Raw genomic sequence first — 27891 nt, forward strand, 5'->3', positions numbered from 1 at the left:
CGCGGAGCGGGCGGCCGACGGGCGCTATTAATAACGCGGCGGCCGAGCCGGGGTCGCGCAGCCATGGCCAGCCCGGAGCCCCGGCGCGGCGGGGACGGCGCCGCCCAGGCCGCGAGGTAGGACCGTCCAGGGCCCGCGTCGCCGTCCCTGTGGGGAAGGGGCGCTGGACGAATTCCCTACCCCCACCCACGAGCACCTTTCGCTTCGCTGGGGGATAGTGGTCCAGCCGGGGTGGGGCACGGGGCGGAGCCACCCGGCGACGGGCGAGAGGGGAGAGCTGGCCCGGGGTCCTTGGAAACCTCCGTTTGTCTGTGGCTTTTTATAAAATCTCTTCACCCTCCCGCAGGCTGTGTGAGAATTAACCCTTTCAGACTAGTGGGCATCAACCGTCAAATGCCATTTGGCCCATAGTGGCCAAAGATGCTACTTGTTTTCTTTCATTCCTCACCCCGAATTCAACTGGAGATGGAGGCCTCCAGTGCTGAATTCGCCGTGTAGAAGATAACTTGGTGCAAGGTTGGGCGTCTTCCAGCTTCGAGTTAAGAATCTGTTCCGCCAGGCAGCTTGTTGTCTCCTATCTGGGGCCTGGGATAGGGGTTGGGAAGGAGGGTCTACTGTCCCAGACCAGCAGAAGGGCCTTGGCTGGCCAGGGGCCCTTGAAGGGAGGCCCTCTTCCATCCATCCCCACTGTCAGCTTACCACTGGTTAGGGGGAAAGGACCTGTGGCTGAGGGATTTGGGGGAGTAGGGAGTATTTGTGCCCCAGGTCAGACTGTAGCCCTGGACTTCTCAATGTACCAAGAGATGGAGGTGCAAATACACACACCCCGACACCCCTTCACTGTCACACACAGCACAACGCTGAGCATAGTTTTACACATAGACTCACCTGTACTGCCATACCCACATGCAGGTACACACAGTCAGACACACACCAGCTCAGGCCTGCACAGCGTCACACACACTCCCAGCCACAGCCCTAATGGGCAGAGCTGCTGGAGTCCTCTGGGGACAGAGACAAGGTGGCAGAGGCAGGCTGCCTGGGGCCTAAGGAAGCCTGAGGTCAGGGGCCCCAGCTGGGCTGGCTCCCTTGCCCCTAGACCTCCCATAATCTACTTTTTCTGCAGCTCCTTAGAGAGAGGCAGCCATGTGAGGGCAGCATCTAGCAGAGGCCTGGCACTGTGGGTGGGGTGACTGAGGAGACATGGTGTGTGCTAACAGCATTGTTTCGAAGCCAGGAGGCCTGTGTGCTACTTCCAGCTTTGTCACTCGACCTTGAGGGCAAGTTTTCTCCTTGGATCTATTGGTTTCTGCCTGCCTTCCTGCCTGCCTTCTACAGAGCCCCACCTTGGAGAGAGAGAGAAAGAGAACTATACTTGTGCTTAGGAAACTGACTATCAGGGAGACAGACACATGTACTTCTAGAATACAAAGCGATAAGTGCAAAGATGAGCTGCATACAAAGTGCGATGAGAACTCAAGAATAGGGGTTGTCTGGGAAACACTTCCCAGAGAGGTGGAGTTTGAGCGGGGTTTGAAGGATGAATAGAAATTTGTTAGATAAATAGATATAAATATATTTTGAACGCTGTGTGCCTAGCTCTATTATGTGCTGTAGTTGTACCTCTTTTAGACCTTACGCTTACCCTAAGAGGAGAGTGGAATCAGTCGTGGAATCTCAAGTGAGTTCTTGACTCTGCTTTGGTTTCCTCATCTATAAAATGAGGATAATAGATGAACATTATATAAATGAGTATTCATGTAAAATGCATAGAATACTGCCTTGAACACAATTACGTCATTCCCGAGTGGAGGACTCAGCACGAGCATGATGTGAGAGGCGTCCGCTGGGCAAGCAGGGACTCTGCTGAGGATCGGGGTGGGTCTGGCTGGCTGAGCAGGTACATCCTTCCTGGCGCTAGAACTCTACCTTTCCAGGTAGTGCAGGACTGTTCTCTAGTCAGGTGGTGTACAATGAGCTGTATTTTCTCAGCTGGATCTTGTAGACATTCTGGGCTACGAGTAGGAGGTGTGAAAAGTTAACGCTTGTTCCAAATTGTCAAACATTGGGTGGGCTGCAGGGAGTAACGTGAGATGAGGCTGAAAAGGTATGTTGGGCCCACATCTTTTTATTTTATTTTATTTTATTTTTTTGTGAGGAGATCAGCCCTGTGCTAACATCTGCCAATCCTCCTCGTTTTTTTGCTGAGGAAGACTGGCCCTGGGCTAACATCCGTGCCCATCTTCCTCCACTTTATATGGGATGCCACCACAGCACGGCCTAGCCAAGCGGTGCGTCGGTGCACGCCCAGGATCCGACCCGGTGAACCCTGGGCTGCCACAGCAGAGCGCATGCACTTAACCGCTTGCGCCACCGGGCCGGCCCCTGGGGCCACATCTTTAAGGGCCTTGAATCTATGCTCAGCAGTTGGCTATCTCTGGGTGGAGTGGGGCGACATGGTTTGCTTTATGTTGTACCAGCTGTGGCACTATAGGGAAGAAACTGGGATGAGAAGCGAGAAGGCCCGTTAGAAGGCTGGTACAAAAGTGCAGGTGAGAGTAATGACTTGGACTAGGGCCCTCGCCCTGGAATGAAGAGGCGGATGGGGACTAGAGACTTTCTGAGATAGAAAAGTCAGTTCTCAGTGAGCTGGCTATATAAGGAGGAAAAGAGCTGTTTAAAGATTTCTTGGTGTATGGTGTATCATCAACCTGGTGTATGGTGATGCGTTTCTCTGAGCTGGAGAACACAGGTGCAGCAAGCTTGGGGAGGATATTTTGGGGGCAGTTGAGTTTGAGGTGCCAAGAAACATCAGACGAGGATATCTAAAAAACACTTCCTCTCTGGTAAAGTGATGTGAATGGACTAGGTGACTGCTGAGGTTGTCTTCAAGCTTTGAGTTTTGTTGCTCGTGCTAGGTTGAGTGAGGCCAGTGATGTCTGGGGCCTGGTGAAGCCACACTTTTGTGGTTTCCCAAGGGCCACCATGAGACACAGAAAGGGAAGCCAGGGATTCCTGGGGGGTTAGGGACAAGGGCAGAGTACACAATGATTTAGAATAATCTTTAGGAACTTAGAGTTAAGATATAGAGCTTAAAACCTGGACACAAGTAGGCCTTTTCAAGACAGATAAATCAAATTCTTTGATACGTGGGGCTTTTCATTGATACTTTATATTAAAAAAAAAAAGAAAGCTTCTTGAAAGCTAAACTCAAATTGAGTCTGTTGTATAACTGGTGCACACTGAGTATCTGAGTTTCCTTGAGCAAGTTACTTAATCTCTTTTAACCTCAGTTTCCTGATATCTAAAATGGGATAGTGGATGTAACTACCTCATAGAATTGTTATGAGGATTAAATGAGTTGATATATGTAAAGCATTTAGAACAGGGCCTGGCACATATGAAGAACTTTATGAATGTAATTTATTATTTCCATGGCATTTTATATTCTCAAAGAACTACTGAGACATCTAAGGTAGGTAAGATGCATTTGAAACAGGAAAGACCAAAGCCACTTGAGGGCCAAAAAAGCAGAATATTCCTTAAGAGGAACTGATTAAGCTAGCAGGCAACAGGCAGCTGGTTAAGGGGCTCATCTGTTAGAATCACAGAATCTCAATTCAAGAGCCTTTGACAGGCTAGAAGGATGGTCAGATTCTAACAAGATGAATTAAGTTTTACAGGAACAAGAGGTGTGGCTTAAAAACACTTGGTGTGAAAAAGTCTTAAGGATTTTTGTCAAACTCAGCATTTGTCAAGCATATGAGGGTGCTGCCTTATATGCTAAGGGAACCTTGGCTGTATCAATAAGAGTATAGTGTCCAGAGAGTCACTGCTCAGAACACACCTGGGTACTGCTTTCCATACCCATCCCCAAGGGACAGTGACAATTTGGAGCCTGGTCAGGAAGAAGTGACCCAAATGAGGAGGGCACTTGGCATGCATGGAAAAATTGAAAGAAAAGTTACTTCTCTTTAAGTGTTTAAAGAACTTACATGGAAAAGAAGTTAGATTTGTCTGATTCTAGAAAGAAGAATCAAGTCCAGGTCAAAATTGCAGGGAAGGTTTTACCTCAACACTAGAGTTTTCTTATGACAGTGGAACAAATAGCGGTGGCTCAGGTGTGAGTTTCCTGTCCTTGAAGGTATGTAAGCAGAGACTAGACATTGACATCATGGATGGGGATGTTGTCAGGGGATCTAAGCAATGAGCTGTATGGGGATAGATTGATGGAGGGACGGGCGCAGACAAGTGCCCTCTGAGATGCAAGAAGCTGATGTAATCTAGGCCTGTGGCCTAATGGCTCCAGTCACGAACCATCCTGGGACTGTGGCTGCCCTCTCACTTGAAGTCATTTCTCTTGCAGGAAAACAAGACAAGAGGCCAAGTCTCCTCTTCAAGACGAGGAGAACTCTGAATCCCTGGATGAGGCGGGGACCTTGAACCCAGAGGTTACTCTATCTTTGGAGGGGACTTTGAGTTTAGAGGACATTCTGTACCTGGGGGACATAGACGACTTTGAGACACTGTATATGGAAGCGACTGAGCAGCCTGAGGAGACACTGTATATCGAGGAGATCAGGCAGCCAGAAGAGGCACTGTACGTGGAAGAGCCTGTGAAGTGGGAGGAGACACTGGATGTGGAGGACACTGTGAAGCCAGATGAGATACAGTTTGTAGAAGAGCCCGTGAAGCCAGAAAAGACCGTAAATCCAGGGCAGATTGTTTATGGGGGAGAGATGGTTACAAGCGAAGAGAAACCTAACCCTGAGGAGAGCCTCAGAGCCGGGCCTACTCCCAGCACCGAGGTGAGCCCGAGCATGGAGGACCTGGAATTGCTAGAGGGGCGTTTCCAGCAATGTATCCAAGCTGTGGCCCAGCTGGAAGAGGAGAGGGATCAGCTCATCCATGAGCTTGTGTTGCTCCGGGAACCCGCCCTACAGGAGGTGCAACAAGTCCATCAGGACATCCTGGCTGCCTACAAACTGCATGCCCAAGCAGAGCTGGAGAGGGATGCGCTAAGAGAGGAGATCCGGCTGGTTAAGCAGAAGCTGTTCAAGGTGATGAAAGAATGTGTGGCCTACCAATACCAGCTGGAGAGCCGCCGGCAGGATGTGGCCCACTTTGCCGATTTCCGAGAAGTGCTGACTAAACGGGTAGCCCAGCTCTCGGAGGAACTGGCCCAGCTCCGGGATGCCTATCAGAAGCAGAAGGAGCAGTTACGGCAGCAACTAGAAGCACCTCCAAGCCAGAGGGATGGGCACTTCCTCCAGGAGAGCCGGCGGCTCTCTGCCCGGTTTGAGAACCTCATGGCAGAGAGTCGCCAGGGCCTAGAGGAGGAGTATGAGCCTCAGCTGCTGCGGCTCCTAGAGAGGAAAGAAGCTGCTGCCAAAGCTCTGCAGAAAACGCAGGCCGAGATCCAGGAGATGAAGGAGGCTCTGAGACCCCTGCAAGCAGAGGCCCGGCAGCTCCACCTGCAAAACAAGAACCTGGAGGACCAGATCACACTTGTGAGGCAAAAACGGGACGAGGAGGTGCAGCAGTACAGGGTAGGCCCACTGGGCAGGAAAGGAAGTGCGGTCACTTAGCCTGGGGCAGGAAAAGGTGACCGGGTCAGATGTCTTTTGGGCTAAAGGATAGTATCATGGGTAGGAAGAACAACTTCTTTGGGGCCATTCACTCACTTTTTCACTCCATTCTTCATTTCATTCATTCAGGCCTGTGCTAGGGGCTGAAAATTATCTGCACTTACTTTACATAGCACTTTTACAGCAATTCTCTCTTTTGATCCACTCATTAATCCTCCAAGTCAAATATTATCATTTTTGTATAGATGAGGAAACTGAGGCTCAGTGAGCTGGAGTAATTTGAACCCTGGTCTGACCAACCCCAAATATTTCAAGGCTCTTTCCATGGCACAATTTTCCAATTCTAAGTGAATCACACTTTATATACAGGAGGGAATGAGGCAAGGTAGAATGAATTCTTTCTCTACCCTCCCTTCATATTCATCCTCAAGTCCCACCTATCTGATCTCTGCCTTGAAGCTTTCCAGTCTTAAAACCGGGGTGAAACCTATAAATCTCTATTGCTCCTTTTCCTTTTTTGTGCATTTGTCATCATTTCACTTGTATTCAAGTTATTTCTGATTAAGTGTGAGCCAGTTCTAAACCCTTTATAGAACAAAGTGGGATATAAATACTAAGTGAATAAACAATTATGTCTGTCTCTCCCACAGAGCTTTCAGAAGGTAGGGAGTATGTTTTACTTATCTCTGCCACTCAGGCTCAGAGTACACATCAGTTAAGTGCTGACTTATGTGCTGCTGGGCACTATGAGGAGACTACAACATGGCGCCTTTCCGAGCAGTAGTTTTGTCTTTTGAAACACACATTCCTTTGGATAAACTTCAGAACCCTATGCCTCCCAGAAATTCTGATATATTTCTAAGAGAATGTCTTCTGTTGAAAATGGCTGTATTCACTTCACTCAAGATTTTGTCAAGCTTTCTGTAGCTTGTATTATGAAAATGGTGGTTTTTTTGGGTCATAATATTCAGTGTTTTCAAATTATGCATATGTGTACGACCCTCACCCACCCAACCCCCCTCCACTGCTGTTTTATTGGTTCAAAATCTAGTGAAAGGGCACTTATTTTTTCTTTCTGCATAAATACTATCTTTAACAGCTTATACTCACACAGACATTACATTAATAATTGTAACCCAGGGTAGTAAGTAACATGTTATTTAAGAGAGGTACAGGAAAGACTGCTATGGACAATGAGATTATTTTTAGCCATGGGTTAAATTAGAGAATCCTTCATGGAAGAAATATAATAAAAGCCACATACATAATTTTAAATTTTCTAATAGCCACATAAAAAAAGTAAAGATAAATAGCCATAACTAATATTTTATTTAACCCAGTATATCCAAAATATAATTAGTAACTTGGCTGCATGTGAAAGGTGAAAAACTGAAAGGCAAGTTGAACTGTAAAAGTAGGTTGGGGCAGATCACATTGGACTTTGAAATCCACTAGGGAGTCTGGACTTTATGCAGTGTCAGTTGCATCATTAAAGGTACTTAATCAAGAGAGTAACATGATTCTCTCTCTACTTTTAAAAAAAGTGCTGGTTGGGCCGGCCCCGTGGCTTAGCGGTTAAGTGCTGGTGCTCCGCTACTGGCGGCCCGGGTTCGGATCCCGGGTACGCACCGACACACCGCTTGTCCGGCCATGCTAAGGCCGCGTCCCACATACAGCAACTAGAAGGATGTGCAACTATGACATACAACTATCTACTGGGGCTTTGGGGAAAAAAAGGAGGAGGATTGGCAATAGATGTTAGCGCAGAGCCGGTCTTCCTCAGCAAAAAGAGGAGGATTAGCATGGATGTTAGCTCAGGGCTGATCTTCCTCACACACACAGACACACACAAAAAATAAATAAAAGAAGTGCTGGTGGCAGTGTGCAAAATGGGCTAGAGACCCAGAGGCAACGGAGACTAATTAGGAAGCTACTGTAAGTAAGAGGAAACAATACTGTGGGAATAAAAGGAAGGGGGAGGCTGCAAGAACAAATGCAGAATAAACTTGGTGACAATGAATGGGGCAGAGTGGTGAGAAGTCAGAGGATGCTGAGATTTCAGGGAAGGCTAACTAGGATGGTGGTCCCATTAAGTAGGGAATTCTCTGGATTGGTTTTCTGACAGTATTAGAGTTGTAGGATTTTTCTCCCCAGTGATTTTCATCACTGTACTGGATTTGTTTCCGATTTGATGATCTGTGCAGCCTTCCAAAGATCATTCTATGAAAACACTCTTAAAGAGTGTCTCCTATCATTATACCATAGTAAAAGTATGAATTAAGGTCTGAAGGAGCTAATTCTTCTTTCTGAAATGGCTTCCTAAACTGTGTTTGCCAAAGGTCATTTATGGCATGATTACTTTTCAAGGGTACACTTCCCTCTTAAAATCGTAAACTTTGCCTTTCATCGTCACCTATTCATTCAACAAATATTTTCTAAGTGCCTACTTACTATGTGCCAGGCAGTGAGCTACGTGCCGAGAGAGATGAGAAATGGGGCGGGGGGGGGGGGGGAGTTCCTGCCCTCAGTTTACAGTCCAGGAAGGATACCAGATAAAATGAACCTATTTCATAAAATCTAAGACACGTGATTTTAAGATGCATCCTGATCTGAGATGTTAAAATGTGAAATTCTTAGAATCAATGAAATAACATGCTTCAATGTGATAAACACTGTAATATTTGTAGGAATAAGGCATTGTACTGATGAAGCAGGTTTATCTATCTGTGCCAGGGGCAACAATGGGGAAATTTCCTAAGAGGATCAACAATAGCTAGTGTGTACCTGAAGTTCTTTACCTGTAATTCATTTAATCCTTACCTATAAGATAGGTACGAACTACTGTCATCATTTGAAAAATGAGCAAACTGAGGTAAGACAGAGACATGAAGTCATTTTCCAGGGTTATACGGCTAGGAAGCGATGGAAGGATACAACCCTGCGCAACCTAGCTCAAGTCCACACTCAACCAGTACAAGGTGTTTGAGCTGGGCCTTGAAGAATGAATTCATTGGGTAGACAAGGGAAAGGCATTCGAAGCAAGAGGAATGACTTATACAAAAGAATGAAACACACAAAGACATGTTATGGGAAGTGAGCAGCTTAGTGTGGCTGGATCATAAGGAATGTGAGAAGTAGAGTGATGAGGCTGGAGAAGTGGATTGGGACCACAACATCAAGAGCTTTATGTATTTTAGGTCAGTGGTTTTCAAAAAAAGGTTTTCTGCAAAGCCACAGATCCTTTTCCCAAAACAGAACTTCATGTGAAATGCCAATATATAAAACAGGTAAAAGTGGAGCTAGTTTCTGATTAAAGAGTGGCAAAGGCACTCCAATTTGGCCTCCTCCTGGGGTTTCGTGGGAAACAGTTTGAAGACCACTGAAGAGCCTATATATATGAAGGCAACAAAGCAGTTAAGAATATGAGCTCTAAGCCAATGGCAAATCCTGGTCTACCACTTCCTAGCTAGGAAACTTTGGACAAATTACTTAACCTCTGTGGCTCAGCTCCCTTACACGTAAAATGGGATTAATGATGATACACATCGTAGGGCTGCTGCAAGGAATGACTAGAGTATTTGTAAAATACCTGCAATGGTGCCTGGCACATAGGTTTGTACTCTTGCAAGTGGCAGTATGGAGGGTGGATTGAAAGAGCCTGGAGAGACTACCTAGACCTTATGAGTGAGAATGTGAGGTAAAATGGGTAGGATTTGGTGACTGGTTGCAGTGGGTGGGGGGAGGAATTTACTGAGAATGATCTCAAAGTTTTTAGCTTGAAATTGGCAGATTGAGAATGCTTAATATGCTTACTATGTGCATGTTTCACATCAACAAGCCTTATGTGTAGGGTGCTGGACACACTAAGAACCAGGAACCTACAATCAGATTGGGAGTTGGACATAAATAAAAAATATAAACAGCAATATAATAAAGCAGATGCTGTCTAGGTGACAGAAGAGGCAGGAGCAGAGGCACAGAGATCTGTGGGTTGGTCAGGCTGGAGCAGTGCTGTCCAAAAGTACAAGGCAAGCCAGAGATTTTAAAATTTCTAGTAGCCACATTAAAAAAAACTTAATAGGTGAAATTAATACATTTTTCTAACCAAGCATATAATTTTTCAACACGTAATTAATATCAAAATTTGAGGTATTTTACATTCTCTTTTTTGTGCCAAGTGTTAAAAATCTACTGTGTATCTTACACTTACAGCACATCTCAATTTGGACTAGCCGTATTTCAAGTATTCAATAGTGACATGTGGTTAGTGGCTTCCATATTGGACAGTGTGGGCTACAGGAAAATATTCACATGAACAGTAATGGAGGTTAGTTAGAGGTAGGGGTCAAACTAGAGGGAGTCTGAATGCCAGACTAAAGAAAGTAGAAAGCCTTTGAAAGATTGAGATAACAGTTTTTAGAAAGTTAATCTAGTGGTGCTACATAGGATTAAGACTGGAGATGGTTCCTAATGCCAGTCACTGTAGCAATACTTCCTTCATTCTGTGACACTGCTCCTCTGTCAGAGCACTAATGGTGCAGACTGCCTTCCCAAGCATGTACTTTTGTGCTTCACCAAAAGAACAGGTTTGCTAGATAGTGAGGATTGGGAAATTGGGGCAGAAGTAGGCAGATGCTTCCCTTCAGATGACACGCTCTTAGATGGTAAGGCTGCATCTCTGTGTGGTGCCAAAGCATGGCTAGGCACTAAAAAAAGGCCTTTTGACAGTGTTGATGAAAGCTGAGTTTCAGCCAGAGCATCAAACACTGCAGACTGAAGTGCCACAGGTATATCAAGGATGACTCAGAGAACAAATTATTTAGATCCTTCTAATAACAGCATGTACCCAAACTGGATTCCTATCTTCTTATTCTTCAAAATCTGAGGTGAAGTCATCACCCCTTTAAAATATGCTTTCCAACTTCAACCCTCCCTTCCCTTCTCAACTCCCTCCTGCTTCCTAGGGATCCATGCCAGCTGCAACTAAGCCAGAGACTATTTGCTGACATCTTCCTTACCTCATTCCTCAGGCATTCATCCTAGGCGGAGACAATTTACAGAATGCATCCTGCCTGGATCTAGCAGAATGGGAAATGGACAGTTATCTGAAGGCTCCTGAGGGCCTGCAGGGCATAGTATCTTCATCTTTCAACTTAGCACTTTTATTTATTTATTTATTTATTTATTTTATTTTTTCCCCCCAAAGCCCCAGTAGATAGTTGTATGTTATAGCTGCACATCCTTCTAGTTGCTGTATGTGGGACTCGGCCTCAGGATGGACGGAGAAGTGGTGCCTCGATGCGCACCCGGGATCCGAACCCGGGCCACCAGCATTGCAGCGCGCGCACTTAACCACCAAGCCACAGGGCCGGCCCCAACTTAGCACTTTTGATCAAATTAAGTCTTTTTAAGTAATGAGTTAAAGATACAGGAAATTAACAACCAATAGCCAACATCCTCACTAATAAACCATCTATTTGCATATGAGGTTACAGTAAGTACTAAGTAGAGATATCTCTAACTTCAAGGAGCTTCAAATACAAAACTATATTTACCATTTTTCCTGTAAACTAACTCAAATATCTTCTAAATATGGACTTCTGGTAGTTGAACAACTCTCCTAGAATTCTAGTCAATATTTAATAGGGGCCGGCCAGGTGGCGCAAGCAGTGGGGTGCGCGCTCTGCTGTGGCGGCCCGGGGTTCACGGGTTCGGATCCTGGGCACGCACTGATGCATCGCTTGTCGGGCCACGCTGTGGCGGCGTCCCATATAAAGTGGAGGAAGAGGGCCAGCCCTGTGGCTTGGTGGTTAAGTGCGCGCGCTGCGATGCTGGCGGCCCGGGTTCGGATCCCGGGTGCGCATCGAGGCACCACTTCTCTGTCCATCCTGAGGCCGAGTCCCACATACAGCAACTAGAAGGGTGTGCAGCTGTGACATACAACTATCTACTGGGGCTTTGGGGGCAAAAAATAAATAAATAAAATCTTTAAAGTGGAGGAAGATGGGCACGGATGTTAGCCCAGGGCCAGTCTTCCTCAGCAAAAAAAGAGGAGGATTGGCAGATGTTAGCTCAGGGCTGATCTTCCTCACACACACACAAAAAAATATTTAAGAATAATTGCTTACACAAAGACTTGGTTTCTTTCAACTTAAATTGTTTAAGTTGTAGGATATTATAAAAACTCTACTTATTATCTTAATGGAAATAAACTTGCATACAGAGCCAGAGGTCTATAAAATTCTCAGTTCACTGACTAGAGGATCAAAATCTTCCCCAACACTTCTTAAAATTGTGAAATTAAAAAACCCCTCTAGGGGCCGGCCCCGTGGCTTAGTGGTTAAGTGCACGCGCTCCGCTGCTGGCGGCCCGGGTTCGGATCCGGGCGCGCACTGACCCACCGCTTCTCTGGCCACGCTGAGGCCGTGTCCCACATACAGCAACTAGAAGGATGTGCAGCTATGACATACAACTATCTACTGGGGCTTTGGGGGGAAAATAAATAAATAAATAAAATCTTTAAAAAAAAAAAAAAAAAAATCCCTCTGAGTACCTGTCCACCCTTTGCAGGATTCTATTAAGAAGCTGTGGTTAACAGAAAAGACTCCTTTTAGGTCACCATTTTCAAAAGCAGTATCACTTTGTCAAAACACAACCTCTTTGAATTTCAGTTTCTCAACCTCAATACTGCTATGAAGACTGAACAATGAACAAGAAAGTGCTTTATAAACGATAATGGACAGTGTCAGGTTTTTATTGTTTGGCTCATTAGAAATATTCTTGGCCCTCCCATGCAGGAACAGCTGGAGGAAATGGAAGAACGACAGAGGCAGTTAAGAAGCGGAGTGCAACTGCAGCAACAGAAGAACAGAGAGATGGAGCAGCTAAGAATCAGTCTTGCAGAAGAGCTCTCAACTTACAGGTCAGTTTTTGCTGCTACCCAAATCTCAACTAACACTTGCTGAGGGGCCGACGGGGAGGGCAGATGTTGCTCAGGGGATATTTTACTTAACAGTGAAAAACAAAAAAATGATTTGGGAAATGATTTTCAAACATGCTGATCCATAAACAGATGGAAAATGGCTCTCTTTTTTTTCAAGGGCTATGCTACTCAAGAGCCTGGAACAGGCTAATGCTCCCACTTCTCAGGCAGGTGGAATCGAGACACAGTCTCAAGGTGATCCTTGTGGGTACAAGAATGGTGTTTGCATCGTTGCTGCTTTCCTAATTTAACAATACTAATGCCTTAAAAAAATTTAAGTGTGTGTCTAACGACAAATAAGTCATTTAGGAATAACACATATCTCCAAATTGCCTGGTTCAAGCATTCAAGGTTCATTTGGAATGTTTCAATTTCTAGTAGGACTCAAAATATGCCCTAATTATCACTAGGAATTCTGTAACAGGATAAAATATCCAGGCTCTGTACATTCTTACTTTCCTCACCCTCCCCTACCCCATCTGCTATTCACCGTTTCCTTAGAATAGCAGAGAAGGCAGTTATGCTATCTAATTCAGACTGTGACAAAGAAGGCCAAGAAGGCTAAATTAATCTGTTAAGTCATAAAAAAAAAAGCTGAAGAGGGTGTTGTTTATAGCATGAGGGACAGGATTATTGCTTAATATGTGAAACAAGCAACACATCTATCCATTAATTTCTTTATATACCAATATGTTCTCATATTCTTTATAGTCTTAAATTCTCTTGCATAAAGAAACTAATGATAAAAAAGGTCAGTGCTGACTTGCATACTACACAGATGCCCATTAATTTATTCTTCATTTCCTAGTTAACGTTACATCTTGGATACAAATTCACAGTTAACTATTATAACTGACGCTTTTCCTATCTTACTAGGATTTTCTTTTACTGTGTTCTATCCAGGCATAATTGATTACACTTATTGTTTGGGAGATTATTAGAACCTTGTAATTGAGGAAAATGATCTGCTAAACACCTTTGTGTGAATCAGATTAAAAGTATAATGGGGAAAAGGCAATGATTAATCCAAAGGAAAGAAACTACAGAATTTCAGGCATTGTAATTAATACCTGTGTAAAGTTAACCTGGGCACAGAAAACTTTTAGCTAGCCCCTCCCATCACCATCACATACGTTACCACTCATTCTATTTTGCAAATTGGAGGCACTCAAATATTTGCTCGGGAAAGTCATCCCTGATGAAACGTAAATCACACTCTAGCAATCTCTCCCCAACATAGCATGCCCTAACTAAACTTCAGAAGTTCACTGTTATAAACTTTATTCTGTATTATTTCAAGTTGCAGAAAGTATAAACTTAATTCTTTTTTCTCTCAACCTTGCAGGGGCTGTTTAGAAATGTATGGCCGAATCTGTAACCCAGAAACCACAAAAAAAACTTCTTAGCCAAGGATCACTAAGTACCCTTTGGACATACTTTTTTCCAAACAGAGAAGGGAGTGCCAGGGACTTGGCAAGCAATTCACCCTGGAAAGTTACAAATGCTGGCTGACCTGTTTAAAAAGATTCTAGGGCTGGCTGGACACAGAACACCATCAGTCAACTCTTAGCTGGATTCTATTTTATAGGCTGCTGGTACTGATCTCAATGCACCAAGGAACGGAAAAATGAGCTTCCTGTCCTGCAGCAGCAACGCTCACATGCAGAGTAAAAGATGAATGTACAGACACACCTTGCAGTGTTGTGAAGAATGTATCTTGCCTGTGTTGACCCAAACCAAAAAGTTTTTTGGAGCACAGGTAGGGTCAAAAAGGCAGCCTGTTTTCATTGCATGGGTTCACAATTTGAATTCTTTTGTGCCATGAGTGTTAGACTTTAAAGGAATCCTTTTACAAAGTTTACTTTTCTTTAAGTCTATGCCGACTCACATAGTTTACTCTTAATTGTGTCAAGATAATTTTCACTATACTCTAAAAGAACTACAGACTTGGAAAGAAACCAATCCAGATTTCAACATAAAGGTTGAGGATTTTCAGATTTCCCCAAAGATCTTACCTCATGAAAATGATCTGGGGTCAGAGTGATCTACTCAGTTAAATTGAGTGATTAGCAAAGAACCAGGCATTTTACCTGGTTATGGCTCTTGGTGATAAAGGCTATAAAGAACCTATTATTTCCAACCTCTAAGTGCAGGCCCCAGTGAAAAACATACTGGGGAGATTCAACCTAAGAGAAAAGGTTCAAACACCTTTTCCAAATTTAAATTTTGCCTTAAATTCTCTCTGCCACACTGCCTTTGAGATTCTTCAAAGTCCATGTAGTTCTCTGGGGACAGACTTCAAAAAGATGTTACTTTATCAAAGATTAATCTGTGCACCTCTGATTCAGTGTTTTATGTCTTTCACTTTCCCTGGGAAGGAGTAAAGCTCTTTTCTATAGCTCTGGGTCTATTATATTTAATTCTGCTCTTGATGGTCAAAGACCATAGAAAATAACTGTCATCTGAACAACTCTTCTAGAAGCCAGAGACTGGCGTTTGATGGATGTTATATACTAAATAAAACCCATCAGCATGGGGTTATGTAGAAAAGCAATTTATTCCATTATAAGCACTTACACAGTTAGTCATGGAGAGTAACAGGCCTGCTGGTGAAACAGGTCACCCAAAATAGAGATGGTATCAAACTAGTGGTCAAGAACTACCTCCTAAAAAAAAAAAAAACAACTCTTATCCAGGATTAATTTAATTTTAAAAACAAATACAAGCTATTGATTCACTCTTCTCAACTTGACAGTCTACCTGTGGTATAACTGTCAGGTAAAAACATACATCTTTACAACTTGGTGGTCCCAAGTTTTTTAAAAAAACCATTTCACAGAAAGGAAAGAAATAATATGAAAACAGCTCAAGAAATACACTAACAAGCAAAAATATATGGGGAAAGAGGAACACATAGTTTTGACTTAATTGAAGAAACTGAGAGGTCTACATAGGAAAATGTGCATCCTGGAAAGTCAGGTGTGAAAATTTTAGAGTAGGAATTTGTATGACTTGAATCTCCCCTATTTCCCGAATAAAAATGACACCTTGCAGTATTTATACTTGATGGCTCAGACACCTACCTCACTTGGCTCTATTCCTTACTCACTCTAGCCTTTACTTAAATGAGTCTGAAAAACTTGGGGATACAGCATAAGAAGAAAAATAACCACACACAATATTCCCCTTTCTGTGGCTACTTTAGACCTTTGTTACTAAAAAATTCCTGAAGAAAATTTAAATATAAGTCTGTGGCTTTACTGAATCAAGTCCCCCAGTTAATATTTAGAAAACACCCTCTGTTTGCGCTAATAGCATTGTTGATGGTACCTATCATAGAGGGATAGCCAAACAAAGTCTGTGTCTCAAAACCAGTGTTATATCAATCTCAGGGTTGAGAGGAAAAAAAGGGGAGTCTAAAATCACAAGAAGTGCAGACATATCTAGGACCCTTGTCCTTCTGGATCCACGCTTCCTTCAGGGTCTTCATCATTATAAATGTTCTCTGCCTGCCCAAAAACAAGAAAAAGAGAAATGGGTATTTAGTAAACATGAAGGTTACTTCTTCTTTTTGTTTTTGTGAGGAAGATCAGCCCTGAGCTAACATCCATGCTAATCCTCCTCTTTTTGCTGAGGAAGACCGGCTCTGAGTCAACATCTATTGTCAATCCTCCTCCTTTTTTCTCCCCAAAGCCCCAGTAGGTAGTGGTATGTCACAGTTGCACATCCTTCTACTTGCTGTGTTTGGGACGTGGTCTCAGCATGGCCGGCGAAGCGGTGTGTCGGTGAGCGCCCGGGATCCAAACCCCGGCCACTAGTAGCAGAGCGCGCGCACTTAACCACCAAGCCACAGGGCCGGCCCTGAAAGCTACTTCTTCTTTTTTTTTTTTTTCATAATTTTATTTATTTATTTTTCCTCCAAAGCCCCAGTAGATAGTTGTATGTCATAGCTGCACATCCTTCTAGTTGCTGTATGTGAGACGCGGCCTCAGCATGGCCCGACAAGCGGTGCATCGGTGCGCACCCGGATCCGAACCCGGGCCGCCAGTAGCGGAGCGCGCGCACTTAACCGCTAAGCCACGGGGCAGCCCCTGAAGGCTACTTCTTGAAGTTAAGGTTTCAAAAACAGATTAGGCCAGAGGCAGATTGTAGGCCATATAGTCTCTGTTGCAACTATTCAGTTGTTGGATGAAAGCAGCCATAGACAATCTGCAAATGAATGGGTATGGCTGTGTTCCAATAAAAGCGGGCAGCTGGCCCACAGGCCAACCTCCTTGGATGAGAACATTCCCACAAAACTGAAGTATGGTTACTGTTTGTCTTGCTAATCAACCTCGAGTCCTTTAACCAGACATTATGCCTAATAGTCAAAAAGTAAAAACAACACAAATATCCACCAACTAATGAACTGATAAATAAAATGATATATCCATATAATGGAATACTATTTGGCAATAAAAAAAGAAGCCAGTCACATATTGTATGATTTCATTTATATTAAATGTTCAGAATAGGCAGGGCCGGCTCCGTGGCTTAGCGGTTAAGTGCGCGCGCTCTGATGCTGGCGGCCCGGGTTCGGATCCCGGGAGCGCCCCGAGGCACCACTTCTCCGTCCAACGTGAGGCCGAGTCCCACATACAGCAACTAGAAGGATGTGAACCTATGACATACAACTATCTACTGGGGCTCTGGGGGGAAAAAACTGAATAAATAAAATCTTTAAAAAAAAAAAAAAAAAAAAAAAAAAAAAAAAAAGAATAGGCAAATCATAGAGAAAGTAGATCGGTGGGTGACTGGAAGAAAATGGGGAGTGATGGCTAATGGGTATAGGGTTTCTCTTTGTGGTAACTGACTGTGTTGATAATTGCACAATCCTGTGAATATACTAAAAATCACTCAACTGTGCATTAAAAAAAAAGACACCCCCCCCCCCAGAACCATATGTTCCAAATCTCAATTTATAATTATTTTTAAAGGAAAACTGCTCTTGCATAAAATAAACTATACTTCTATTACTTGATGAAATACCTGTATTCAAAGGCATCATCTTCAATAAACAAACCACTTTTTTTTTTTTTGCTGAGGAAGTCACCCTGAGCTAACTAACATCTGTGACAATCTTCCTCTATTTTGTATGTGGGTCACCGCCACAGCATGGCCACCAATGAGCGGTGTAGGTCCGTGCCTGGGAACCAAACCTGGGCCGCTGAAGCAGAGCGCCGAACTTAACCACTAGGTCATGGTGCCAGCCCCTAGAAACCACTTTTATTTGGGCAAAGTTTACTGTTCTTAGCGTCTACTATGCACAAGTCATAGGCTAAGTGTTGCAGAAGAAGGGATAGTCTTGTCTTCAGAGAGTTTATGATCTGACTGCAGGGATAAGGAATGTATACAAATGTATGATGTCTTCTGACAACAAATGTGCAGTGTTTTTTCCCAACACCAACTGGGTGTCTAACAATTCAGTTCTGACACTAACTATGGGGAAGTAGCGTCAGATCCCATAGGTCTAAGGGCTGTGACTAAGGGCTCAGTCTCACAAGACTGTCCTCACCTTTAGAGGCCAGTGTCAAGCCCTGAGTGCCCAGGATACCTGCATACTTCTGTCCAACTTGGCTACAAATTTGAGGGTTTCCACAACCCCCGCCTCAGGTTTCATAATTCACTGGAATGACTCACAGAACTCAGGAAAATGCTTTACTTACTATTTCTGGTTTATTATAATGGTTATAACTCAGGAACAGCCAAATGGAACCAGAGATACATAAGGCAAGGTAGGGAGGGAGCACAGAGCTTCCATGCCCTCTCTGGGTGGCATTTATATATTCACCAACCTGGAAGCTCATCAAATCAAGAGCTTTTTACAGAGCTTTTTCAAGAGTTTCTATAGAGCTCAATCCCACCCCACCCCCATGCCTGTGGGTGAGTGGAACTGAAAATTCCAGATCTCTAATCAAGTGTTTGGTCTTTCCGGAGACTAGTTCCACCCCGAGCCTATATATGGCCTCTATAAGTCACACCTAAACTCAGATGTGACCAAAAGGGGCTCCTTATAGCAATAGATTCCTATCACTCAGGAAATCCCAAGGATTTTAGGAACTCTGTGCCAAGAATCTGGACAAAGACCAAGTATTTACTTTTTCTTATACCATAATAATTCTTAAAAAGCTGAGAAAGGCCGGCCCCGTGGCTTAGCGGTTAAGTGCGCACACTCCTCTGCTGGCGGCCTGAGTTCGGATCCCGGACGCGCACCGACGCACCGCTTCTCCGGCCATGCTGAGGCCGCGTCCCACATACAGCAACTAGAAGGATGTGCAGCTATGACATACAACTATCTACTGGGGCTTTGGGGGGGAAAATAAATAAAATTAAAAAAAAAAAAAAAAGCTGAGTAAAATAACAACCTGGCCTGGGGGTAATGGCCTTGAAGGTGATATAGTTCAATCTACAACATTCCTACAGCAACTATTAAAATACCTTTAATTGACAGGCTATTCAAGGCAGCCCATTTCTCTTTTCTGTCAGAATTCTTAATTTTTTATATTAATTTTGTGTGGGTGTATTACAAGGAAAAGGGTGAGGTGGATTGTCTGTTTACACATGTAACCCATTCTTATTATAAAAAATTACAATACAGAATGATATTAAGAAGAAATCAAGAATTCCCTAAATATACCAACCACATTTTGGCAAACAGCCTTCTAAATAGCTACGTATAATTAAACACAAGACGACATACACATAATTTTAACATGAAGGATTCCATCATGCTGTTCTGCAATCTGCTTTTTTCATACTTATCTTATAAAACTAAGCATACTTCTTTTTGATACAAATTATTCCAAACTATGGATGTCATATACAATTTGTTAATCTCACAGGCCACAAATACTCCTTTTATTTATCTTTAATAGTGCTATTCTGTAAGAAAACTCAGATTATTAAAACATTTGTCCTCATGTTGAGCCAAAACCTTTCCCCTGGAGCTTATTCCTGGCTCTAGATCTACCGAGACACTAAAAGTTTCTTCTGAACTCTTTTAATTTATTAGGCTATCGTCATTCAAAAGTTACACATTTTTAAGAAACATGTGTAAAATACACATAAAATTTACCATCTTAATTATTATTATTATTTTTTTTGGTGAGGAAGATCAGCCCTGGGCTAACATCCGATGCCAACCCTCTTTTTTTTTTTTTTTTTTTCTTTTTACTGAGGCAGATGGGCCCTGAGCTAACATCCATGCCTATCTTCCTCTACTTTATATGGGACGCCACCACAGCAGAGCTTGACAAGCAGTGTGTCAGTGCACGCCCAGGATCCGAACCTGTGAACCCCAGGCCACCTAAGCGGAGTGCGTGCACTTAACCACTTGCACCACCGGGTCGGCCCCCATCTTAACTATTTTTAATAAGTATACAGTTCAGTTCCATTAACTCCCTTCACCTTGTGTGCAACTATCACCACCATCCATCTCCAGAATGTAACAGTTTGTTCTATTGCTATATATTAGATATTATTTATTTTTATTAAATTCCAGGAGCTCTGAAAATTCAAACAAGGGCAGTCACCTCCAGTTGGAGTATTATAAAGGCAGGGAATGTTTCTGAAGTCTAGTAAAGTTTCATGGACAAATGGCAGTATTTAATGCTGTGACGTTGTGGTAGGAATTGTGCTAGGCACGTTCACAAGTCATTTCAAGGGAATGACCATTCCTTAAGATACAACTGCTAGCAAAGATGGAGAAAGAGGAGGCAAGCCAACAATTAGGCGGCTATTGCAACAGACCAGCAAGTGGTAATGACCAAAAAACAAGGGTGTTGAGTAGAAACAGGAAAGTTGGGCATGCATGTTTATATTTGTAAGATGAGTATAGACTGGGGAAACAAGAGACAGACAATACAAAATCTGACAAGCAAACTAGACCTAGAGGTGAATAGACAATGGAGGAGAAATCTTGAGTTTTCTAGTCTGGTGAGCTGGGAAAACACTGGAGCCATGCAGAACACAGAAAAGTCAGAAGGAAAGGGGAGTAAGGAGACGGGGAAAAGAAGAAAAGTTCAGTTTTGTTTAGTTGAGTTTGAGAAACCAGTGGGACAACCAGATAAAGGTAAAGAGCAGGCAGCTGAAAATGATAACGTGCATACAAGCGCTAAAGTCACATTTGTGAGTAAACAGAACAGAGATGCCAGTTGCATTCATGAAGTATATAAATATGAAATGATACTACGTCTCCTTTAACTCACCTCCCCAAAATAACTGAACACTTACCATTTGCCACACTTGCATGATATTGTCTTCTGATACAGAACAAATCACCCAAGGCTCATTGGGATTCCAGGAGAAATCAGATATCTTGGCAGTGTGACCACCATGAATAAACTGGAAGAGAGGAAAACAAAGAAATGAAAAGCAGACAGAGGACAATAAATTGTAGACTATTGCAATACTGCTCAATGTCTGTAACATACCAATAACTCTGGTGGCCCATCTTCTGCATCTTCTGGGGACTGTTCCTCTCCAATTTTACTAGCACAAAAAGATTTTTAAAAGTTAAAACAGATTTATCTTGAGCAACTAATTTTGGAAAGAATAAATAAAGAAAATAACTCCACAAAGAGTAACTAACACAAGACTTACCTTAAATCCCAAACATTCAGTCTGCGATCGGTACCACTGGAAGCCAAAATAGTCTCATTGTGAGGTGACCATTGAACCTACACATAAGAATGAAGGAAACAGAAAGCTGTATGTTGGAAAACTTATCTATTCTTATTGTCTAATTCTGACCTCTAGCCAAATGTAATCCAATTCTGACCTAAGAACTAAACTACAGAACACACACACACACACATTATTTTCCCAAGTACTTATTATGAATTCAGTATTACACATAAGATTGATTAAAAATGACTCCCTCCAACAATGATTTTATTCACGTTAGCTCTACATATGCAACAATCACAAATTGTTATACTGTTTGGTAAGAAAGTCCTAGCTTCACAGTACAGATAAGCTGGCATTATGTGACCAGTATTTAGGGAAGAATTTGGATACTCTCCAGGCAAGAACACCATTACAAGCAAGGACAAAGAGATAGAGTGAAGACAAAATGTTCGTTGGAGCTGGCTGAAGAGTAGAAAATAAGGTTAAGAAACTAATGAGTATGAGTATGGCTTACCTAGAGCCCAGTTCAAATGCCACATTTACACACTAAAATTAATTTTGACCACCCTTAGGTTCTTAACACTTGACAAAACAATTTTTTATTGTAGTGATTCTAAATGGGCCTTTCCTCACTATAAAATTTTAGGCTCTTTGAAAGCAAAGACTATAATGTATTCCTCATAGTGCCCTCGCATGGTGCTGTGAACATAGTGTAACTATTATTTCTTGAATTGAGTCAGAGGGCTTTGCATGTTAAGAAAGGAACTTAAACTGATGAGGCAGAGAACATGGAGCCAGTACTTTAGGCTTGAACTGCAAAATCAATAGACATGGCAAGTTATAAAGGATGAAGGAACAGAAATAAAGGAAGAGGGGCCAGCCCGGTGGCACAGCAGTTCGGCGGCCCGAGGGTTCGCAGGTTCGGATCCCAGGCGCGCACCGACGCACCGCTTGTCAAGCCATGCTGTGGCGGCATCCCATATAAAATAGAGGAAGATAGGCATGGATGTTAGCCCAGGGCCGGTCTTCCTCGGCAAAAAGAGGAGGATTGGCACGGATATTAGCTCAGGGCTGATCTTCCTCACGGAAAAAAAATAAATAAATAAATAAAGGAAGAGACAAGTGTTAGGAACAAGGCTGATAAAATAATCAGACACTAGTTTTCTTATCAAGCACTAGTTTTCTCAATACCTTAAGAATGTAGGTGGCCAACGACCAGTTTGAGAAAGTACAGACATAACGGAGGAAAAACAATCCCAATTCCCATAGAGATTAGCAAAGGCATAGAGAAGATTTCCATTATTTATAGCAATAAGATAAAGCACAAGTGTGCCCACTCACACACCCAGGCTTTCCTTAGAAAAAAAAAAGCAGCATTAGTTTCTTACCTGGAATATTTCATCCTTATGTGATTCAAAGGAATGCAACTTAAGTTTCAGATTTCTCAGATCCCACAAGGCAACAGTCTACGTACAAAAGGGAAAGCAATCAACTTCTTTGTTATGAGAAGAAAAAGAAAACCCGTAACTAAAAGAGCTCTGTGCATTCAAAAGAAGCCAGAGAAATTCACTCTATATTTTCTCTTAAAATAAATCAAACTGACCTTGTCAGCTGATCCTGTGGCAAGAATGAACTCACTATAAGGATTGAAAGAAAGGCAGTTCACTTCAGCAGTGTGAGCATCAACTGAGTGGCTTGGTTTGGAAGTATTGTTTGAACGAGTATCCCAGCTTCGGTAAAAAAGGAAAAAAGCTTGAAATGAGTAACTGAATATAAAACTTAGATAATATATGAAGAAAAAAATTAAAAAATAGATCCTACTCACATCATAAGTTTCTGATCATCAGCAACTGACCCAAACAGAGACTCATGGAGCAGATGCCAGGAAACATCTTCTACTACTGCTGTATGCCCTGTAAAGATGGTCTTCGCATCCACAACTTTTCCTTCCTTTGGAACAGCACTGATGTCCCATAGGCAGATGGTCTTAAATGTAAAATTAACTATTACATAAAAGAAAGATTCTCACTCCCCCACACACCCTAGAAAAGAAACCAACTGATGACTAGCCCAGTTTTTCTTCAAAATGGGAAGGATACGCACATGGTCATCTGAAGCACTAAGTAAGTGCCCACTGAGATTTGGGTTCCAAGAAAGCCCATAGCCTTCTTTCTGATGTCCTCGGAGACGCAAGTCTGGATTGCACTCTCCAGAAGGGTCTGCAAAGTAACAGACACATCAAGACCGTCTAGTTCACTGCCTCTTTGAGTCTACTAAGCATAAGAGAATTTTGATCAAGAGGTCTAAAGCTCTTAATATTTATAAGTAATACAGACCCATTACGACCAAATATATAATGCTTAAGCTGCACCATTATTCGTTCTATGTAAAGAAGCATTTTTTTCCCACCTAAGGAAGAACCAAGGAAGAATATCCAGACATATCAATATAAATTATAAAATGTTAAACTATACAAAGACTAACAAGCAACTAAACTCAGACTGAGTGGAGCAAAGTATTCCCATAGTGCCTCATTATTTGTATTTGAATTGAAGAGGGCAGGTACCTGGTTTAGAAGGATGTTTCGTATAATCAAAAACAAGAACATCACTGGATGGAGTCTTGGTTGCAATGATGCAAGGGTTCTGGGGCATATAACGTGCCCTGTTTACTTCTCCTTCATGGTTGATCTTGATTTCTATTTCAATTTTTCCACTAACTGAGCCAAAACCTCCAAATTCTGTAAATAAGATAAATTAATTGCAAATGAGCACGAAGCAAGAGCTACTCTGTATATGTCACTCAAAGTACGACTCAGGCAAGGCTTTTTATCAGCGAACTGGTATAATACTAGACGTAATCTAAACATCTGTCAGCACTGTAAAGTGCGTTCACACCCTTATTTCATTTGATTCTTACCACAGCCCTACATAGCAGGGAAGAAGGGTCATTATTTCCAAAAATTTTACACGGGAAACCAAAGCTCAGAGTACCTGCACTAATTTGTTCATGGTGACATGACTGTGGCAGAACCTAAACTGAATCCCTATTTTTCTGATTCCTAGCCAGTACCTACAACGACTGTACCTACAATAACTCTAGGTAGTTATATATCTAATAAGAATATATTACTACCTAAAAGTAAGGAACATTACCAACTCCACTTCAAAAGTAGGTTCTCAATAGGCAGTTTTCAAACCTCACAGTAACAAAAAAGTGTGCCGCACAAATTTAACCCAAGTTACTATTTTAATGACTATTAAGTACACAGTGTGCTAGGTACCAAAGAGTCCCTCTTACACCATTTATTTGAAGCTCTAGTTTGGGATGACCTTTCTGAAATACCATCACACCCTTTCTTCTGCCTACACCGTTTCTCTTAGTCCAGTGAGGAAAAACAGAGCCACAACAGCTATTTCCATTTTCCTAACCCCCCACTTACACTTGCCAACCACAGGCCTTCGTTGAAATAAACCAGGTAGGCGAGGACTAGACAAAAGCATTTTTTAATTCACTTCTGGCTACTGTATGCATGTAGAGGGTTCTCCCAAGTACCACTATAAAATGTATAACAATATAATTTGTGATTATGTAAATCTTGGCAAAGCAATATATAAACAAAGGTAGTTAATAATTAGTCAAATAATTATAGAAGGCAGCATGACAAGGTACCTAAGTAAGAGGCTTGACCTAACTGACTCTGCCACTTATCAGCTTGGTGATTTGGGGAAGGCTTTCAATTTCTCTGAGCCTCAAATACCTTTGCCATAAAGCAAAGTTGTGAGTAACTTATAAACGAAAATGCTGTCAACAGCATTGTTATACAAGTGTTACACTTTGAAGGACAAAAATCTGTTCTAAAAGCAAGGACATAGATGGGTAATATGGCTGGCATATTAAATAACTTTCAACTTCAAAACAACTTTTATAAGTTGAAAAGCAAATGTTTCAAACAGGCTAAAAACCTAAAAATAAAAAGTTCAAAATAGCCTCTAAAGGAGGAAAAAAAAAAAAAAAAAAAACCACACATTAAAGGAATTTTCTTCCAGAACTCTAGACCATGAGCATCTACAATGTACAAAAAAGAAGGCACAATACGATACGTGATCTCAAGGAACTTTTAGTCCAAGCACATGGAGATAGGCACACAACTACAGATGACTTAGGACAAAAAAGCATAACAACTGCCAGAAAAGAGATAACCAATAATAAGAGAAGAGCAACAGCTGGCATGGAGCCCACAGAATAACAGGTAATCATTATATAATGTGGGTTATTTCAGTACTGAGTATATGCTAAAGTATATACTCCCTAACTGTAAAGTACAGTAATAAGAAGTCAGCTTATAGGATTCACAATTGAATTTTTAGGAAGAAAATAAATAAATCCTCGGACATTTATTTAAAATAATTTTTTAAAAAATATTTTAAATAAATTTATTTATTTATTTAAAAAATAATTAAGGGTTGAAGCCGATATGCAAAAGGCCAAATTTGAAGTAGGAAAGATTGAGGTATCAATGTACAATACACTGAATGACTATCAAGCTCCAACTGTATTCCTATTTTGTTTGCTTCTCTCCATATAAAACACTATTAAAAAATTGAGGTGTAACAATATAGTAAACATCTAGCTTGATGAATTTTTACATATGTATACACCACGGGAAACAACCACCCAGATCAAAATATAGAACATTTCCAGCTCCCCAAAAGGCACTATTGTGTCCCTCCCAACCAATACTCCCCCCATAAACTAGGTAACCAGCATTCTGATTTCTACTAAGCCACTTTTTGAGCTCATAAACATTGTGAAACTAAGAATAAGTTCTAACATTTTGAGTCAGGTATTCAATTATTCATCACGTTTTAATAGTAGTTTATGATATATAATTCAGACAACAGACTAAAGATATCCTTTAAAAAAAAAAAAACAAAACCAATCCCCCATATAAGTTGCTAAAAATAAACTTGTTGATATTTGAAGATCTTGGTAACAGAGTCTGAAGTAAAATTTTACATCTAACCTATTTTCAGGGCTTGAAATGTGACCATAGCCAGACTGAATCTAACATAAACACACAAATCCTTTTAAATGTCAAAACAGGGGCCGGCCCGGTGGCTTAGCGGTTAAGTGCGCGCGCTCCGCTACTGGCGGCCCGGGTTTGGATCCCGGGCGCCCACTGACGCACCGCTTCTCTGGCCATGCTGAGGCAGCGTCCCACATACAGCAACTAGAAGGATGTGCAGCTATGACGTACAACTATCTACTGGGGCTTTGGAGGAAAAAAAGGGAGGAGGATTGGCAATAGATGTTAGCTCAGAGCCAGTCTTCCTCAGCAAAAAGAGGAGGATTAGCATGGATGTTAGCTCAGGGCTGATGTTCCTCATCAAAAAAAAAGTCAAAACAGGCCTAAGCCAGTTTTTAGTTCTTTCACTCTGAAAGTTCAATGATCTTTTGAAGCTGCCTGCCACCAATCACCTCAAACGAAGCAGAGGCTGAAGTAGATGGTAATCAATTAATAGTTCAATCTGAGAGTCCAGAACATTTTATCTGAGAGCAAGGACAGACTAGGAAGCTATCTACCTAACAACCACCCAAGAAACTCTAAGACACATTAGGATATATCTACTTCTACCATTGCTGAGACTATATGGAGAGAGCAGCTCCCTGCCCCTTTTTTAAGCACCAAGCCTATCAAGTAATCTGAAGAACATCTGGGAGGGGGAGGTGAGAGGAAGAAATGGGAGATATGCTGTGTAACCTTAGGGCAAGTTACAAAACATCTATGAGTATCAATTTCCTTGTGAGGATTAAATAGGATGATATATATAGTTGTACATACATATCATACATATTTACTGGTATTTTAAATTATTCATCTATTAAGCGTTAGTAAGAGGGATAAAGGTATTATCGGAACATAAAAGCAAACTGGCTTAATGGCACTCAAAAAACTTGGTCACCAGAAAAAGATTTAAGTATACATGTTAAAAGATACCATTTCAAAAACCAGTGGAGAAAATGGAGTAGTCAGCAAATGGTAAAAAAAAAAAAAAAAATTAATTAGTTAAAAAAAAATATTGCTAACCACTTAGAAAAAACCTTGGATTCCTATTCCATACCTAACACGAAAACAAACACCAGAAAGATTAAAGCTTTAATGGTCAAAACATAAAAAGTACCAGAAAACAACAGCTAAGAATTTTTAAATCTTGACATGATGAAAGCCTTTCAAAGAATGACACAAAATCTCAGGGACATCAGAGGAAAGTTGGACAATTAAAAATTTTTAGCTTCTAAATAAGACTTAAGATTATATGGGGCGGCCCCGTGGCTTAGCAGTTAAGCGCTGGTGCTCCGCTACTGGTGGCCCGAGTTCGGATCCCGGGCGCGCACCAACGCACCGCTTCTCCGGCCTTGCTGAGGCCGTGTCCCACATACAGCAACTAGAAGGATGTGCAACTATGACGTACAACTATCTACTGGGGCTTTGGGGGAAAAAAAGGAGGAGGATTGGCAATAGATGTTAGCTCAGAGCCAGTCTTCCTCAGCAAAAAGAAGAGGATTAGCATAGATGTTAGCTCAGGGCTGATCTTCCTCACACAAAAAAAAAAGATTATAAGATAAACTGGGAAAAAATTACCTGCAACT

General features: G+C 42.1%; 2 protein-coding genes across 2 annotated transcripts in view; one reads left to right on the plus strand and one right to left on the minus strand.

Annotated features, from left to right (window-relative positions):
- Positions 1–15255, plus strand: SYNC (syncoilin, intermediate filament protein). Its single transcript, XM_087446372.1, is given in 5 exon segments — positions 1–116; positions 4367–5549; positions 12386–12510; positions 13916–13961; positions 13964–15255. Coding segments are annotated over 5 exon segments (1434 nt in total). The 5' UTR covers positions 1–63; the 3' UTR covers positions 13991–15255.
- RBBP4 (RB binding protein 4, chromatin remodeling factor) overlaps positions 15109–27891 on the minus strand; it is a 19829-nt gene continuing 7046 nt past the window's right edge. Inside the window, exons 4-12 of the mRNA XM_004425905.3 lie at positions 23804–23977; positions 23341–23456; positions 23063–23223; positions 22841–22967; positions 22626–22703; positions 21211–21287; positions 21042–21099; positions 20842–20952; positions 15109–16079 (exon numbers count right to left, since the gene is read on the minus strand). Coding sequence (XP_004425962.1) covers positions 16014–16079; positions 20842–20952; positions 21042–21099; positions 21211–21287; positions 22626–22703; positions 22841–22967; positions 23063–23223; positions 23341–23456; positions 23804–23977 — 968 coding nt within the window. The 3' untranslated portion in view covers positions 15109–16013. The remainder of the gene's footprint in view (positions 16080–20841; positions 20953–21041; positions 21100–21210; positions 21288–22625; positions 22704–22840; positions 22968–23062; positions 23224–23340; positions 23457–23803; positions 23978–27891) is intronic.

This window comes from Ceratotherium simum, chromosome 22 (assembly GCF_057802395.1).
Source record: "Ceratotherium simum simum isolate JZ-2026a chromosome 22, ASM5780239v1, whole genome shotgun sequence".
Classification (NCBI taxonomy): domain Eukaryota; kingdom Metazoa; phylum Chordata; class Mammalia; order Perissodactyla; family Rhinocerotidae; genus Ceratotherium; species Ceratotherium simum.